We start from the raw sequence: 15,208 nt of genomic DNA on the forward strand, positions 1-15,208 counted from the left end.
TGCTACTGAAAAATGACAGAGGCAGGAGGACCCTTATAGACTGCTCCCAAGAATTCTGTGATATGGAAAACTCATGTGGAGGTTTGGGACGGTTATGGAGTCTAGTGTTTGCTCACTGGGTGTGGTGAGGTTTTGGGGTGGTTAGTGGAGTGTGGCATTTGCTCACAGGGAGTATGTGGATGTCAGGGAGGCTGATAAGCAGAGTGCTTGCTTGGTACTGCTGTCTCCCTTACTGTATACTCGCAGTTCAGTCCGATTTTCTCCAAATACAGCTGGTCCAGCTCCAATCTGGCACACGAACGTCCTCTCGTCCTGTAGCGTCACCTCACTGATAAACAACGTGAAGTTATCTGCCATGTGGATCCGGTCTTTATACTCTGTGTCATAGGCATATTGTCCATCTTGTCCCACATAGTAAATGTTGGTGCGACCATTCTTCTCCTGAGAAAATGAACAGAGTAAAGTAAAGTGTACTCCTGAATTGGTAAGGCTGGAGGGATTGAGGGGATGGCTAGAACCACTCTGTTCCCCTTGCCCTCCTGAGCTGTAAACAGGAGCAGACTGAGTGTGGTCTGGGCCTCCTACCCGGCCGCTGCCCGACACCCCTTCTGCTGGCTCTGCCGCCACAGCAGACGCCCCGATCCTACCTGAGGGGTCCTAGTGGTCTGGTGACCTCTATGGGGGGGGGGGGGGGCATGTTCCTTCCTGCCCACTGTGCTGCTGCTATTCCCCCACCTGCCGGTGCTGCTGTGTTTTCAAAATGGCGGCCGAGACTTTCCATGGTAGTCTCGCAGGTCTCGACAGTCTCGTGAGACTTCCGCAGGATGTCTCGGCCGCCATTTTGAAAATACAGCGGTGCCAGGCGGGGAAAATAGTGGCAGCCCAGCGGGCTGGGCAGGAAAGAACATGTTCCCCCCACTGAGGTCACTAGATCACCAGCGGCGTGCGGGGCATCCAGGCAGAGCCTCTGGGCCCTCGGGCACTGCCCGGTTGCCCGAATGGTCAGTCCACCCCTGGCTGTAAACCTCTCAGGGAGACAAATAATACTGTTATACCTTCCTGCCCACAGGTGGCAGCAGACACTGCAGGGGACCTTAGAAGGTTATTGAATGCTGACACCAGGCCATGAGTCAGTCCAAGACAGATCTGAGTTTATCACTGTTGGACTTGCAGTCCTAGTTTTCTGTGAGAAATTTACAACTACAAATCCATATATGTCATGGGGCAAACCCTTGCAGATAAGCTGGTGACTAGTGTGGCTTAGATTCAAAAATGAGCTGTGTGTCTCCAAGCACACATTTTTGTTTCATGATCACACCACTGGCCACAACTCAAACAACCCAGAAGCAAACAGGACAGAGGCTGGTGGTGCCTTACAGACTAAACAATTATTGAGGTATGAGCTTTCTACAGTGCACTTGTTCTTGAAAAAACTCATGCTTCAGTAAACTTGCCTATCTAAAGACAATCTTCTAGGTGGTTTACAGAAAAAACACACAGGGCCCGATATTCAGACCACGGGAGTTAGCCCAGCTAACTCTCGCGGTCAGCGCTGAGCCCAAATATTCAATGCCAGGCCGTTTCCAGTGACCGGCACTGAATATCTGGATTAATTTTGGACTGGTTCACACTTAACTAGCCAAGCCGATAGTGCTAACCGATTAAGTTTGAACTGGCCGAAGATATTCCAGGTACTCACGTGGCCAAATATGGCCACCAAATTTCGCTGAAAATCAGCAGATAGCCGGTTATATCAGGCAATGTAACCAGATATCCGCTAGTCGCAAATTTTCAGCGGGTCGTGGCCAGTCATGTCCTGCTGAAAATTCACAGACAGATGGCTATAATCGATCCTGGCAGGTTAAATGCTTTTGAATATCGGGGGTGGGGGGGGGGGAGGGGGCAGAAAATATAATCAATTAAAAAAAAACATAACACTAAAAGTAATTAAATCCAAGACTCAAAAACTGAAGGAGAATCCGAACCCAACTCAGCCAGTCTCCTCCCACATCACCAAAGCATCTCACAGCTCCATGCTCCCGGGGGAAAGGGGGTGGGGTTGAAGGAGGATTAAGCATTATTCTATAGGGTGCCACTAGCCTATGTTGTTTTTCTGCAAACAAGGCCTACTCCTCTGGAACTCCAGGATCATAGTTTCACTAGCAGTAGAGTAGGATCTACACCAGTGTTTCTCAGCTTCTTCAAGCCAAGTCCCCTTAAGCTGAACAAATTTCAGTCAAGCTCCCCCAGGCTCTGATCTGTCTCTCTCTCTCTATCCCTCCCTCTGCCATGCAGAATCTCCTCTTTCTCTCTCTCTCTCTCTTCCCCCCTGCCATGGGCAGGCTGAGGGAGGTCTGGGCCCCCTGCCCGGCCGTTGCCCGGCAACCCCCTGCCGCCGCAGCCGATGCCCTGATCCTACCTGAGGGGTCCTGGTAGTCTGGTGGTCTCTACAGGGGAAGGGGGCATATTCTTTCCTGCCCACTGCGCTGCCACTATTCCCTGCATGCCGGAGAAGCCATATTTTCAAAATGGCGGCCGAGACTTCCCATGGTAGTGTCGCAGGTCTCGACAGTCTTGGCTGATATTTTAAAAATATAGTAGTGTACGGTGCGGGGGGGGGGGGGGGAATAGCGGTAGCCCAGTGGGCCGGGCAGGAAACAACATGCCCCCCCCCCCCCCCCCCCCGCTGAGGCCACTAAATCACCAGCGGCGCACCAGGCATCTGGGCATAGCCTCTGAGCCCCCTTAAGCCTCTGGGCCCTCGAGCACTGCCCGGTTGCCCGAATGGTCAGTCCACCCCTGCCCCTTGCCACGCAGCATCCTAGACTCCATCTTACAGCCTCTACACAGCCACCAGAAGTCAGTCCTAAGCCCACATCTGTAATCATCACATACATTTGGGGACATCATCCTAGAGCCTAGGTTCTGATTCTAAAAATACTACCAGAACTTGTCAGTCCCTGGGCCTTAACTCCATATCCTTATAGAAACAGAGCAGGTCAGTCCCAGAGACCTGGCCCTCAACCCTTACATACTGCCAAGACAGATTAATCTCTTAATCTCTACACACAGATAAGGTACATTAGTTCCTGGGCTCAGACCTAGGCAAGTGACTCCTGAGCCCAGGCCCCTGAAGCTTGTAGAGTCAATGCAGGTAAGTGACTTACATAGAGCCAGCGCAGATAGGTATAGTTGGACTGTCCAGGGATGCTGAAGGAACATTTGATACTGGCATTGTCACCTTTTCTCACTTCCACCACATCAGGCAGCAAAACTTCCACTCTATCAGTCACCACTGAGAAGGGAACGAGAATAAAAAAGGTTAAAAGCAGAACACAGAGACAAATAGGATATCTGAGCAGTACACCTCACCCCGGGAGCCATGCAAAAAGGTACTGCAATCCTGACCACTTGTTTGCTGCCAGGTGTGCCGTGCGTCCACATTATTGGGCACAGAATGCAGACAGGGCTTGAGCTCATGGCCGCAGGTTGTATTAAAATCAGGGCTTTTTTTGAGGGGGTACTTGGGGGTACTGAGTACCGGCACCTTTTCCATTGTCTGCTAAAATTGACTCATGGTCTCCAAGTTTTAATGAAAGAGCTCAGGCTCTACACATCATAGGTTCTGTTACTGGTTGCAGGGGCCTAGCTATTGTGGGGTGGGTCCCTCAGTGATCACTCCCACCCCTGAAGGGTGGCCTGCCATTTGAGTACCGGCACCTTTTTCACTAGAAAATATGCACTGATTAAAACACATGGTAATGAGCTCATTCAAGAAGTCCGTGTATTTGTAAGCCAGAGAGAATTCTGCTCAATCCAGACAGCTTTTGACGCGTGCACAATGCAAGAATCTTTTCGCCGGGTCCAGGGCAGCGTAGAAAGTTTTGTGGAAAGGATTTCAAGTCATGCCAGTTTTTCAGATTTATCTGTCAGTTTTCTCATGTTTTATAAGCAGAAATTCCTGCAAGTTTCAAAGGCAGACGAGACGGAAGGTAGCAGACATGTACACATGTCTAAACAAAACTGAAAGTGAAAGCACACATGGACGCCCATTCTCCTGTGCCTAAATGTGAGCCTTACAAAAACTTTATATACAAGCAATTTTTGTGAGGCTCACTTTTAGGTGCAGAAGAACAAGCACCGGTGTGCACCGACACTTTTGGTTTTTGTTTGGACGTTCGTACAAAACCTGTGCTTACCGCAAAACTCTTATGCGCATGTGTACAGCACACCCTCCCACTCCCATTAGCCGCAAGTTTTCCACTCATAAATTTTGCATGCCATTAGTTTTCTGCATGGCACAGTATTACGCTCACAGTAGTGTCCATATGCCCAGACATCAAGCTGCTTTACTGCGAGACTTTCTGCAAGGGTCCCACAATGAGAGAGAATGCCCCACAGCTACTACTACTACTACTACAACTATTTAGCATTTCTATAGCGCTACAAAGCATACGCAGCACTGCACAAACATAGAAGAAAGACAGTCCCTGCTCAAAGAGCTTACAATCTAGTAGACAAAAAATAAAGCAAACAAATCAATTAATGTGTAGAGGAAAGAGGAGAGGAGGGTAGGTGGAGGCGAGTGGATATAAGTGGTTATGAGTCAAAAGCAATGTTAAAGAGGTGGGCTTTCAATCTAGATTTAAAGATGGTCAAGGATGGGGCAAGGCAGTAGACAGACAAAGCACAGTGATAAATGGAGTTAGCTCTGAAGAAAGGTGACAAGTGGAGCACCTCAGTAACTGATTCTAGAGCCGGTTCTGATCAATATCTTTGTCACTGATATTCCAAAGGGGTAACAATGGAAAGTTTGTCTTTTTGTGGATGGTGCTAAGCTCTGCAGCATAGAGCAAGGAGGTTTCATTGACAGGAGATGGTGGGAGCGTGCTTGGCTCATTATCTAGCCAGTAGGCGGAGCTTGCTGCCATATTGAGTCACCTAAAACAATAACAAACTGTTATTAGAAATAAGGACCAACCGTGTGTAGATTGGAGTTGACCGAGTTTGCTTTGTTTTGAGTGTATCAAGATGGCAGCTACGGCTTCAGCCTTGTCATACGATGCCGTTTCCTGTCAATTAAACCTCCTTACTAAACGAACTGCTTGAGGGAGCAGAGAGAATGAGAGTGTTCAATTTCCTGACAGCTAAGCTTCAGCATTAAAATATACAGAGTCTGACAACAATCTGAGTGAGCAGTTCAAACTGAGGCATGAGTTATTGAAGATTACAGGAAAGAGATTTTGGGATGATCATATCCAATGATTTCAAAAAACAGTACATCAAAGTGATAGTCAGAACTGGAGGTGTATATAGGGAAAGGCACAAGTAGCAGAAAAATGAAAGCATGTATACCATTGTAGAGGTCATGAATGAGGCCTCATCTGGAGCATTGTGTCCAATTCTGGAGGCTGAACATCTAGAATAGAGTAAATGGCTATCAAAATAACGTGAGGTATGTACCAGAATTCCTGTGAGATGATATAAAGATGATTTCCTCAGAGGAGAAGCATGACAGGGGAGATAGCAGAGAGACAATCATATATCGAAAGGTATATTATCGTGCTCAAGAAACAACCCTTTTCCACAGAAGTTCTAGAACAAGGACTCCTGCTCTGAGGCTCTAACAAGGCAGACTCAGGAGCACCATTGGGAAATCCTTTTGCTTGGAAAGGATGGTAAACAGCACATAAAATACCCCCTGAAGCAGGTGAAGGACAGTAACCTAATGGTGAGAGCAGTACACTGCGAACTAGGGAAGCCTGGTTCAAATCCCACAAGTCATGGTGATCTCAGTAAGACACTTAAGGGTCCTTTTACAAAGGCGTGCTGAAAAATGACTTGCGGTAGTGTAGCCGCGGGTTTTGGGCGCGCTGATCCATTTTTTTTAGCTTGGCTGTAAAAAAAGACCTTTTAAAATTTTTTGCCAAAAATGGACGTGCAGCAAAATGAAAATTGCCGCGCGTCCATTTTGGGTCTGAGACCTTACCGCCAGCCATTGATCTAGTGGTAAAGACTCACACGGTAACCAGATGGTATTGACCTACATACGCCAATTGCCACACGTCTGTTACACGTGCCCAAAAATTAAAAAATATTTTTCAAACGCATGTATCGGACGTGCGCCAAAAATGAAATTATCGCAAGAGCCGGTAGCCGGGCAGTAACTCCATTTTGGAGTGCGTAGACGCTTACGCGGCTTAGTAAAAGGACCTCTTAACCCTCCACTGTCTCAGGTACAAGCTTGGATTGTGAGCCTTCCAGGGAAACAAATACAGTGATACCTTGGTTTTCGCTGATAATCCGTCCAAAAACAATCAACGAAAACCGAAACAGATGAAAACCGAGGCAATTATTTCCATATGAATCAAAGTAAATCCAATTAATTCGTTCTAGACACTCCAAAATACATACCAAAAACACATTTTATAAATATAGTCCCATGATGGAGCTAAAGGCAAAGGGTTAACTTATTAGCAAGGGAAACACTTAACAGGGAAAATGAGATTTGAGCACATGTGATTTTATCTTGCGTGCGTTGTGTTAGACGCGTGGGGTGATGCTCACACAACGAGAAACAACGCCACAATGAGCAGGAGAATGCGTGGGTCGCCCTTTGTTTTCGCAAAATTAGCAGCGAGGTCACGTGGGCACGCAAACGAAATTCGAGGCAACCGACGAAATCCGAGACAAATTTTTCACTGAAAAAAAAATCAATGAAAACTGAAACCGACGATAACCGAAGTCAATGAAAACCGAGGTTTCACTGTATCTGTATCTGAATGTACACTACTTTGATAGCTTTTGGGTGATAGAAGTAATTAAATAAAATGGAAACAGACTTCTGTTATTTTTGGTTTTATGTATTAGCATTTTTCTTGTATTTATATTCCTTTTGTAGCCATATTTTGTCACGGTTGTTTTTGTTCCGAATTCCTATCTTTGTTTTCCTTCATTGCTATTTTGATTTTATTTTATGTAAACCACAGAGATTTAATACTATTCTGTCCAGGGCTGTGGAATCAGAGTCAGAAGCAATTCTAGGTGGAGTCGGGAGTCGGTAAAAATGTATCAGCGCTGACTCCAGCTTCAAATTAAAAACTTACAGCATTATAATACATGGTAAATGTATCATTTTATATATACATATATATATCCTTGTTTTGGATCTAAAGTTATATTTACCAGTACTTTAGATCCAGAACAAAAAAAACGTAAAGTCTAATATCAGTCAGAGCTGAAGTCCGACAGTAGAAAAATAGAGGAGTCGGAGTTGAAGGTTTGCTGTACTGACTCACAGCCTTGATTCTGTCATATATCAAATAAATTTGAACCTTGAATCATAGAATAAGCAGAAAAGTGAAAAGGCAGTGGAAGAATGAGTTAGCAGCTACCTTCCTCTAGCAGCAATGACTAGAAGCACTAGCAGAAGTGCTGGCACTCATATCGCCAGGCCAGTCTGGCAGGCTCTGGGCTACCCATATTGACAGATTGGTGTGGCAACTTGGTGGTAGCAGGAAACTATCCAAAAATGCCCTGGAGACATAAAGGACCACATGTCCACAGTGGTTAGTGGCTCATCAGATTATTTGAGACCTTGCGGGAACAGAGGGATGGAGTTGAGTGTAAATAACAAAGTAGATCTCGTATACTCAGCTATACACGATCGTGAACTATAAGGGAGAAAGGAAAAAGCAATATCTACAAATGTTCGGTGGGATATATCTTTGGTGGTGTCACCAAGAATAACTGGGCAGACTGGATGAACCAATGAATCTTTTTTTTTTCTGCTGTCATCTGCTACATTACCTTTCACATACAGGCATGTATGGGTATAAAAAGGGAAAAGGCAAAAAAAAAAAAAAAAGGAGAAAAACAGAAAACCCCTATGAATCTATAAAAGTCTCAGGGAAGGGAGTAGGGGAAGACCAATAAAATTCCAATGAACTACAGAGGTGAATAAACATACAAAAGGTAGTACTTATTAACAGACCAAAAAACAATGATGATAAAAAAACCTTTCTAAAACAAATTTAATACAAAAAAAAAACAACAGATTGCCTGATTCAATTATATACAGAAAAAAGTTTGCAATACACATGTGACTCCTGAGGCAGGTGTTTATCACCGAAACACAGATCTGTGTCGAGTCTGGCAACATTTTCATGTGTATTGCAAACTTTTTTTTGTATATAATTGAATCAGGCAATTTTGCTTTGCATTTTATTGGTTTTAGAAAATTTTTTATCATCATTCTTTTTTGGTCTGTTAATATAAACTACTTTATGATTTGTTTGGGTTTGTTTGTTTTTTTTAGCTAAATTTATTTTATTAAACAGAGACGTGAAAGCATTGACTGTAGCATTTGGCTGCATAGAAGTTGGTAGAGAGAGCTTTCGAGTGCCATCGGTGTTTGCGTTGTGTTTAACAAGACCACCTGTATGCTGTTATTTTAGATCTCCTGCAGCGCATTTAAAAAACATTGGAATTTACAATACCAGCTGGATTTGTTTGCCAACATCGTCTTTAAGACTCCTGATGTAGGCCTTTTAGGCCGAAACATGGCTTGTGTCGAGTCTTGGATGATAATACACGTTTGATACTCCCACATCATCTGGTTATTGTTTTTAGTCAACAAATAATGGACCAGTGGTTCACCGTGAACAAAACAAGCTTGGTGGCGATAGCAGCACACAGCAGGCGTTAAGTTACTGTTTTGAGGCTCCAATCCCTTGATAAAGCGACAGTGAAACGGATGTCCGTCAGGACCTACTGAGCCAAAGATAAGTGCCGGCCTCCATTGTTTTTCAAGTTTATCGCCAGTCACTTAGTACAATATTTATTGTTTTGATTAATTATTATTAAATAGTAATCACATTTGGAGTTACACATTACATGAATGGAAGGTTTTTTTTTGTCAATGATTACACCAATCACCAAAGGGTCCATTATTTGTTGATTTGTTATTCTGACATGAATGGACTGTACTGAGAGCCTTTTGACGGATTAAGTATTGTTTTAAGCACCTTTGCGCTGTGTTTGTGCTTACAACTGTTACCAAAGCATCAAAGAGTCACATCTACAAACCAGGTCACAAAAATTTTTTTAAATAGTTTTGTAAAAATTAACATATTGGTAGCCATGCCTACCTACCAAGACGGGAGGTCTTGGATCTTATAGTCTCACACCCCTGGGACCAATACTCAGGGCCGGTCTTAGCAATTGCAGGGCCATGTGCAGACCAGTTCAGTGGGGCCCCTGCCTGCCCCCCCCCCCCCACCACCATAAGCCATAATTTATCAGAAATTAAAAGGAGGTTTAGAGCTGTTGGAACCCCACCTCACCCTATACCTTGATGTGCATCCAGCAAGTTTCAGTAGAGAGTGGCAGACAGTGGCAGTGATTTTTCATATCCGTTCAGCTGCCGAGCCCAGAGCCTCCTCGCCCCTGTGGAAGCAGGAAGTGACATCAAAAGGGGGTGGGATGCAGCAACAAGGAGGCTCTGGGCTCGGCAGCTGACGGGATATGAAAATCACTGCCACTGTCTGCCACTCTCTACTGAAATGTGGATACACATTAAGGTACAGAGCAAGGAGGTATTCCGAGATGGAAGGACAGCCGTGCCAGAGATGCGGGGCCCCTAGGAGCGTGGGGCCCTGTGTGACCGCCCCTGTCGCCCCTGTCAATACTCTCCAAACTACTAACTCCCTGCAGCACTCACCCCCCCTCCCCCACCCTCATCCCACCCATCAAACCCTAACAATAATAATTATAGGGATGTGTACCAGATTCAAAGATAAAGTTATGGGATCAAAATACCAATAAGCAGTTGAACTGTAATCTATTCAAGATAATGCTCCAAATCTTCAGATTAAGAAATTGGATATAATTACTCCAAATAGCCAAAAAACGCTTTGTACATTTGCTAGTAAGATTTGCCCTTAGCCTCCCACATCATAAAAGTATGTAATTGATTCCGCCACTGCCAGTAGGAGGGGCTGTTGGGTGTACGCATTGTTGAAATATGCATTTTTTACCCATCAAAGCAGCCTTACGCATAAATCAATTATGACCCTTGCCCCATATCCCTAAATCCCCTGCTCAGTTTACAACCAAAACTTCAAAAGAAACTTGGATTCTGGAACCCAACAGATGGTTTAAATAATCAACCCCCCCCCCCCCCAAAAAAAAAAAAAGATTTTATGACAAGCCCAGAAGACATTAAACAACGCACCCTCAGTCTCCCCACATTTTACACAAAATGGTGAATTTACTATTTTGGCTTTAAATGCTCATTATTGTGAAAAATAAGCCCTGTGAATGATCTGAAGTTGGCATTCTCAATAATCAGAATTACGGGCCAATAAAGGAATCCCTTTAACTAAATGTAGAAAATTAAGTAGTCCCAAACAATGATCAACCTCCTAAGCTCAAATCTACTGCAAAGAACCATAATTCTTCAAAATACCCAGAGTCCGAAAAGACTTATGGAATTCCTGCAATTGGACACCAACTGGAATCTGTCAATCAGTTAAACCAAGAGATCATATGTAATGTTCAAGTTGACAGTGAGCAAATTGGGAACCCCTATAATCTTGCAATGTGTGTGGGGGGGGGGGGGGGGGGGGGGGAGATCCGTAAATGGCTTCAATGACCCATCTGCCTGTAAAATGTGTCCTAAAAAGTTGCATCACCCCAAATTGGCATTTGAGAAGTACATTATGGATGCCACCGCACGCCTTCACTAAATCTTTCCAAATTTAATTTAAAGGTTTTAATAAACAACTTTGTTTCAAGACCCCATGTCCCCCATGTGGGACATGTAGTAAATAATTAAGCTGCCAAAGTGCAAATAACTCTTTTTCAGTGCTTAATGGAGTGTAATCTTGAGAACCCATTAACCAATCCTTCAAATGATGGGCCAGACAAGCTTGGCTGTATTTCCTCAAATCTGGTAGACCTAGACCCCCTATTTTCCAATTACCATAAAGGAAAGGTAAACTCAATTTGGGTTTCTTCCCACCCTAACAAAAGGCCCCAACTAACCTGTTCAGCATCCTCAAGTCTTCCTGTAATATACAGATGGGGAGAATCTACAAGACATATTGCCATTTAAAGGAAGACGTGTCCAAATGGTCAATTGATGTTGAGTATCACTTAATAAGTATTGAATATTTAAAGGACCAAGTTATCTAGTATCAGTTGGCAAGAGAATCCCCAAGTAACAAAAATAATCTTTGGCACACTGCAAAGGAAATGAAGCTTCATACATGTTTATTCACCTATGTAGTTCATTAGAATTTAATCAGTCCTCCTCTGCACTTCTGCAAAGGAAGATACCTGTAGCTTCCCTGCACCCTCTTCCAAGATAATGACACATCCAGAGAAACAACCTCAGACCCCTCTCACCAAAGGTGAACTCCTACAGATACACTTATAGATAAAACCTCAAAAGGTAGAAACATATACAAGTATACTAACCAGAAACTGAAAGATATACCCACAGGTACATCACTCAGTCGGAGACAGACACATCTACCACTGTTGAGAGCTCTTCTTTTTATGAGTTAAGAGGATTTTTCTGTATCTTAAATCTTGTGCTTTATTTGAAATGTAAGGGTTTTTTTCCTCCTACTGTGATACGATGTGTTGTGTTTTTCTTTCCACGTTTGTTTTAATACTGTAATTTTATACCTTTATTGTAAACATTTTTGATTGCTTATTCATAAACTGTGGTCTATATGTTTTTATACAGAACGTAAAATAAATAAATAAATATGCCCTGTAGAGACAGGACTATAGATGTACTATCTGCAGACAAATAAATCTACAGATCTATCCCATGTCCTCAGGGACACAAATAAAGATACTCAGCTGAAGAGACACTCCCACAGGCAGAAGAGGGGGGGTCATGGCCAACACGGTATCAGCAGAGCTTAGGGGAAGGCCAGATATTGGTCTGTTTGTCCCCCAGCCATAAAAGGTTTTTGTTGCCCCTGGCAACACCCACAGCAACACTCTGCAAAGGGAAACTCTGACAACTACATGTGTCAGAAAGAGACATCACGGGTAATCGTCCTTCCTCCCACAGACAAAGGACTACCTGCAAGTACGTCTCTACAACCAGTGAAACAAACGAAAAAGAGACTTCCATAAGTACGCTAATCAGAGGCATAAGCAAAACAGAAATAGATATATACCCATTATATCCCCAGAGATAGAGATACTCATAGGTATATTACCCAAAGACATAGCCACAGGCACATCCTCAAAGACATGGGCAAGGGTAAGTATCTGGTCTCTGGTCGATATTCACCCCACAGTGGTCAGCATTATTTTAAATGCTGACAGCTGCAGGCAAAATTTGCCCTGGATATTCAATGCTGGGCCAATATCCAGGATAATTCATATGAGCTGGACGCTGGAGCTTATGCAGGTCCCGGTCAATATTCAGCCGGGGCCCACATAACAGGAGAGGTACTTCAGTCCTTCCAATCCCCCCATTCCTCTGCCCCAGTCTCAATCTCCCCTCCCCCCACTGGTCTGACCCAGTACGGATATTCTTAAGTTCCACTGAAGCAAAGGATAGTGCTGGGTCAAGCACCCCTCCCCCCGGAAGCAAAGGTTAGTGCTAATCTGAACCACCACCCCCATAGACCCCACCCCCTCCCCGGGCCTACCTTGAACTTCCCTGGTGTTTTCGGGGGTACATGGAAAGCAGTGATGCTAACTCGCCCCTGCCAGTCGCAGTTCTGGGCTCAAAATGGCCATTGCAATCCCTAGCCATCTCTTTTTCAAGCTGATGGGCCCTAACTTCTTTAGCCTTTCCTCATATGAGAGTTGTCCCATTCCCTCAATTATTATTTTATTTATTTTGTTACATTTGTACCCCGCGCTTTCCCACTCATGGCAGGCTCAATGCGGTTCACAGGGGCAATGGAGGGTTACGTGACTTGCCCAGAGTCACAAGGAGCTGCCTGTGCCTGAAGTGGGAATCGAACTCAGTTCCTCAGTTCTCCAGGACCAAAGTCCACCACCCTAACCACTAGGTCACTCCTCCACTCCTGGTCACCTTCCTTTGTACCTTTTCCAGTTCCACTACATCTTCTTTTGAGTTGAGGTGACCAGAATTGCAAACAATAATCAAGGATTTGGTCTCACCACAGAGCAATACAGGATATTGTGTTTGCTTTTTTGGCTGCCACCACACACTGAGCAGATTTCAACGTACTGTCCACGATGATCTCTAAATCCTTTTCGTTGGTGGAGACTCCTAATGTGGAACCTATCTTTCAAGTAGCTATAATTTGGGTTATTCTTCTCAATGTGCATCACTTTGCACTTGTCTACATTAAATTTGCCATTTGGATGCCCAGTCTCCCAAGGTCCTCCTGCAATTTCACGCAGTCCACATGCAATTTAACAGTTGTGAATAGTTTCATGTCATCTACAAATCTGATCTCCTTACTTGTCATTCCCATTTCCAGATCATTTATAAATATGATAAAAAGCACCGATCCCAGTACAGATCCTTGTGGTACTCTACTATTCACCTTCCTCCATTGAAAGAATTGGCCATTTAAACCTATTCTCTGTTTTCTATCTTTTAACCAGTTCTCAGTACAAAATAGGGCATTGACTCCTATCCCATGGCTTTTTAATTTTCTCATGAGTCTCTCACGAGGGACTATGTCAAAAGTGCTCTGAAAATGTAGATACACGACATCAACTGGCTCACTTTTATCCACATGTTTATTCACGCCTTCAAAAATAATGTAGTAAATTAATGAGGTAAGGCTTACTTTGGCTGAAGCCATGTTAACTCTGTCACATTAAAAAATGTTTGTCTAGAGGTTCATTAATTTTGTACTTTATAATAGTTTCTACCATTTTGCATGGCACTGTCAATCTTACTGGTCCGTATTTCCTTTATCATCCTAAGTAGAGGAGTGTGGTAGCCGTGTTAGTCCACTCTTAAGGTTATCAATAGAAATCAAACAAAATAAAACATGGAAAAGAAAATAAGATGATACCTTTTTTATTGGACATAACTTAATACATTTCTTAATTAGCTTTCGAAGGTTGCCCTTCTTCCTCAGATCGGAAATAAGCAAATAAGAAACAGGCCAGATGCTTAAGACAAGATTCAATTTACATAGACATCATATGAACAATACTGGTGCAGCAGGGTTCCCACGCCTGTTGGTCAACATTTTACAGGACCAGGACACTGTACCAGTGATTTCACAGTGAGAATCCTCAAAGGTAACTTTAAAACCATACAAGAACGTAAGACCTTTGAAGTCAGAATGATTGAATATTTTAACACCCAACAGAAAGGACTTAACAAGGATCTGGGGTTCCTAGCCCATTATAAACCATAAAGCTGTATGTCTCTGTTGATCACCCTCCCCTCACCTATCCACACCCACCCTGTTAGAATATCAATGATATGCTTTGATGTCCCCATGCATACTTCCTACCCACCCCCCTCCTCCCACCCTGTCAGACTGTCACAGTAATGCTTGAATGTTTTCACTTATAAACACTGTCAGCTAGCACATTTGCTTATTTCCGATCTGAGGAAGAAGGGCAACCTTCGAAAGCTAATCAAGAAATGTATTAAGTTATGTCCAATAAAAAAGGTATCATCTTATTTTCTTTTCCATGTTTTATTTTGTTTGATTTCTACTGATAACCTTTATCATCCTGGAACCTTTTTAAAAACAGTGCTGCGTACATCTAGTAGCACTATAGAAATGATAAGTAGTAGAAATGATAACTAGTATTATGTGTTAAACCTTCCAATCTTCAGGTACCATGGACGATTTTAATGACTGGTTACAGATTAGCAATAGTACAGTAGATCTGCAATTTCATTTTTTTATTCTTTCAGGACCCTGAGATGTATACCATCTGGTGCAGGTGATTTGCTGCTCTTTAACATGTTGATTTGGTTTATTAAATCTTCCAGGTTCCCTGAGATTTTTTCAGTCCTCCATGTCGTCACCCTTAAATACCATTTCTGACGCAGGTAACCAGCTCCCTTACATCCTCCTCAGTAAAAATCAAAGCAAAGAACTAATTTAGTCTCTCTGCTATTGCCTTGTCCTCCTTCAGTGCTCCTTTAGCTCCTGAATGATCTACGATTCAACAATTTGTTTTTATAGATGAGAAATATCTCACAGCAAAATGCACATAATAAAGA

At 43.5% G+C, this 15,208-nt stretch overlaps 1 protein-coding gene across 1 annotated transcript in view; it reads right to left on the minus strand.

Moving 5' to 3' along the window:
• Window positions 1-15,208, minus strand: part of MCAM (melanoma cell adhesion molecule) — a 71,612-nt gene that overhangs the window by 46,821 nt on the left and 9,583 nt on the right. The window contains exons 2-3 of the mRNA XM_030221256.1: window positions 3,168-3,295; window positions 234-441 (exon numbers count right to left, since the gene is read on the minus strand). Of these exons, the coding sequence (XP_030077116.1) occupies window positions 234-441; window positions 3,168-3,295 (336 nt within the window). The remainder of the gene's footprint in view (window positions 1-233; window positions 442-3,167; window positions 3,296-15,208) is intronic.

This window comes from Microcaecilia unicolor, chromosome 12, assembly GCF_901765095.1.
Source record: "Microcaecilia unicolor chromosome 12, aMicUni1.1, whole genome shotgun sequence".
NCBI lineage: Eukaryota > Metazoa > Chordata > Amphibia > Gymnophiona > Siphonopidae > Microcaecilia > Microcaecilia unicolor.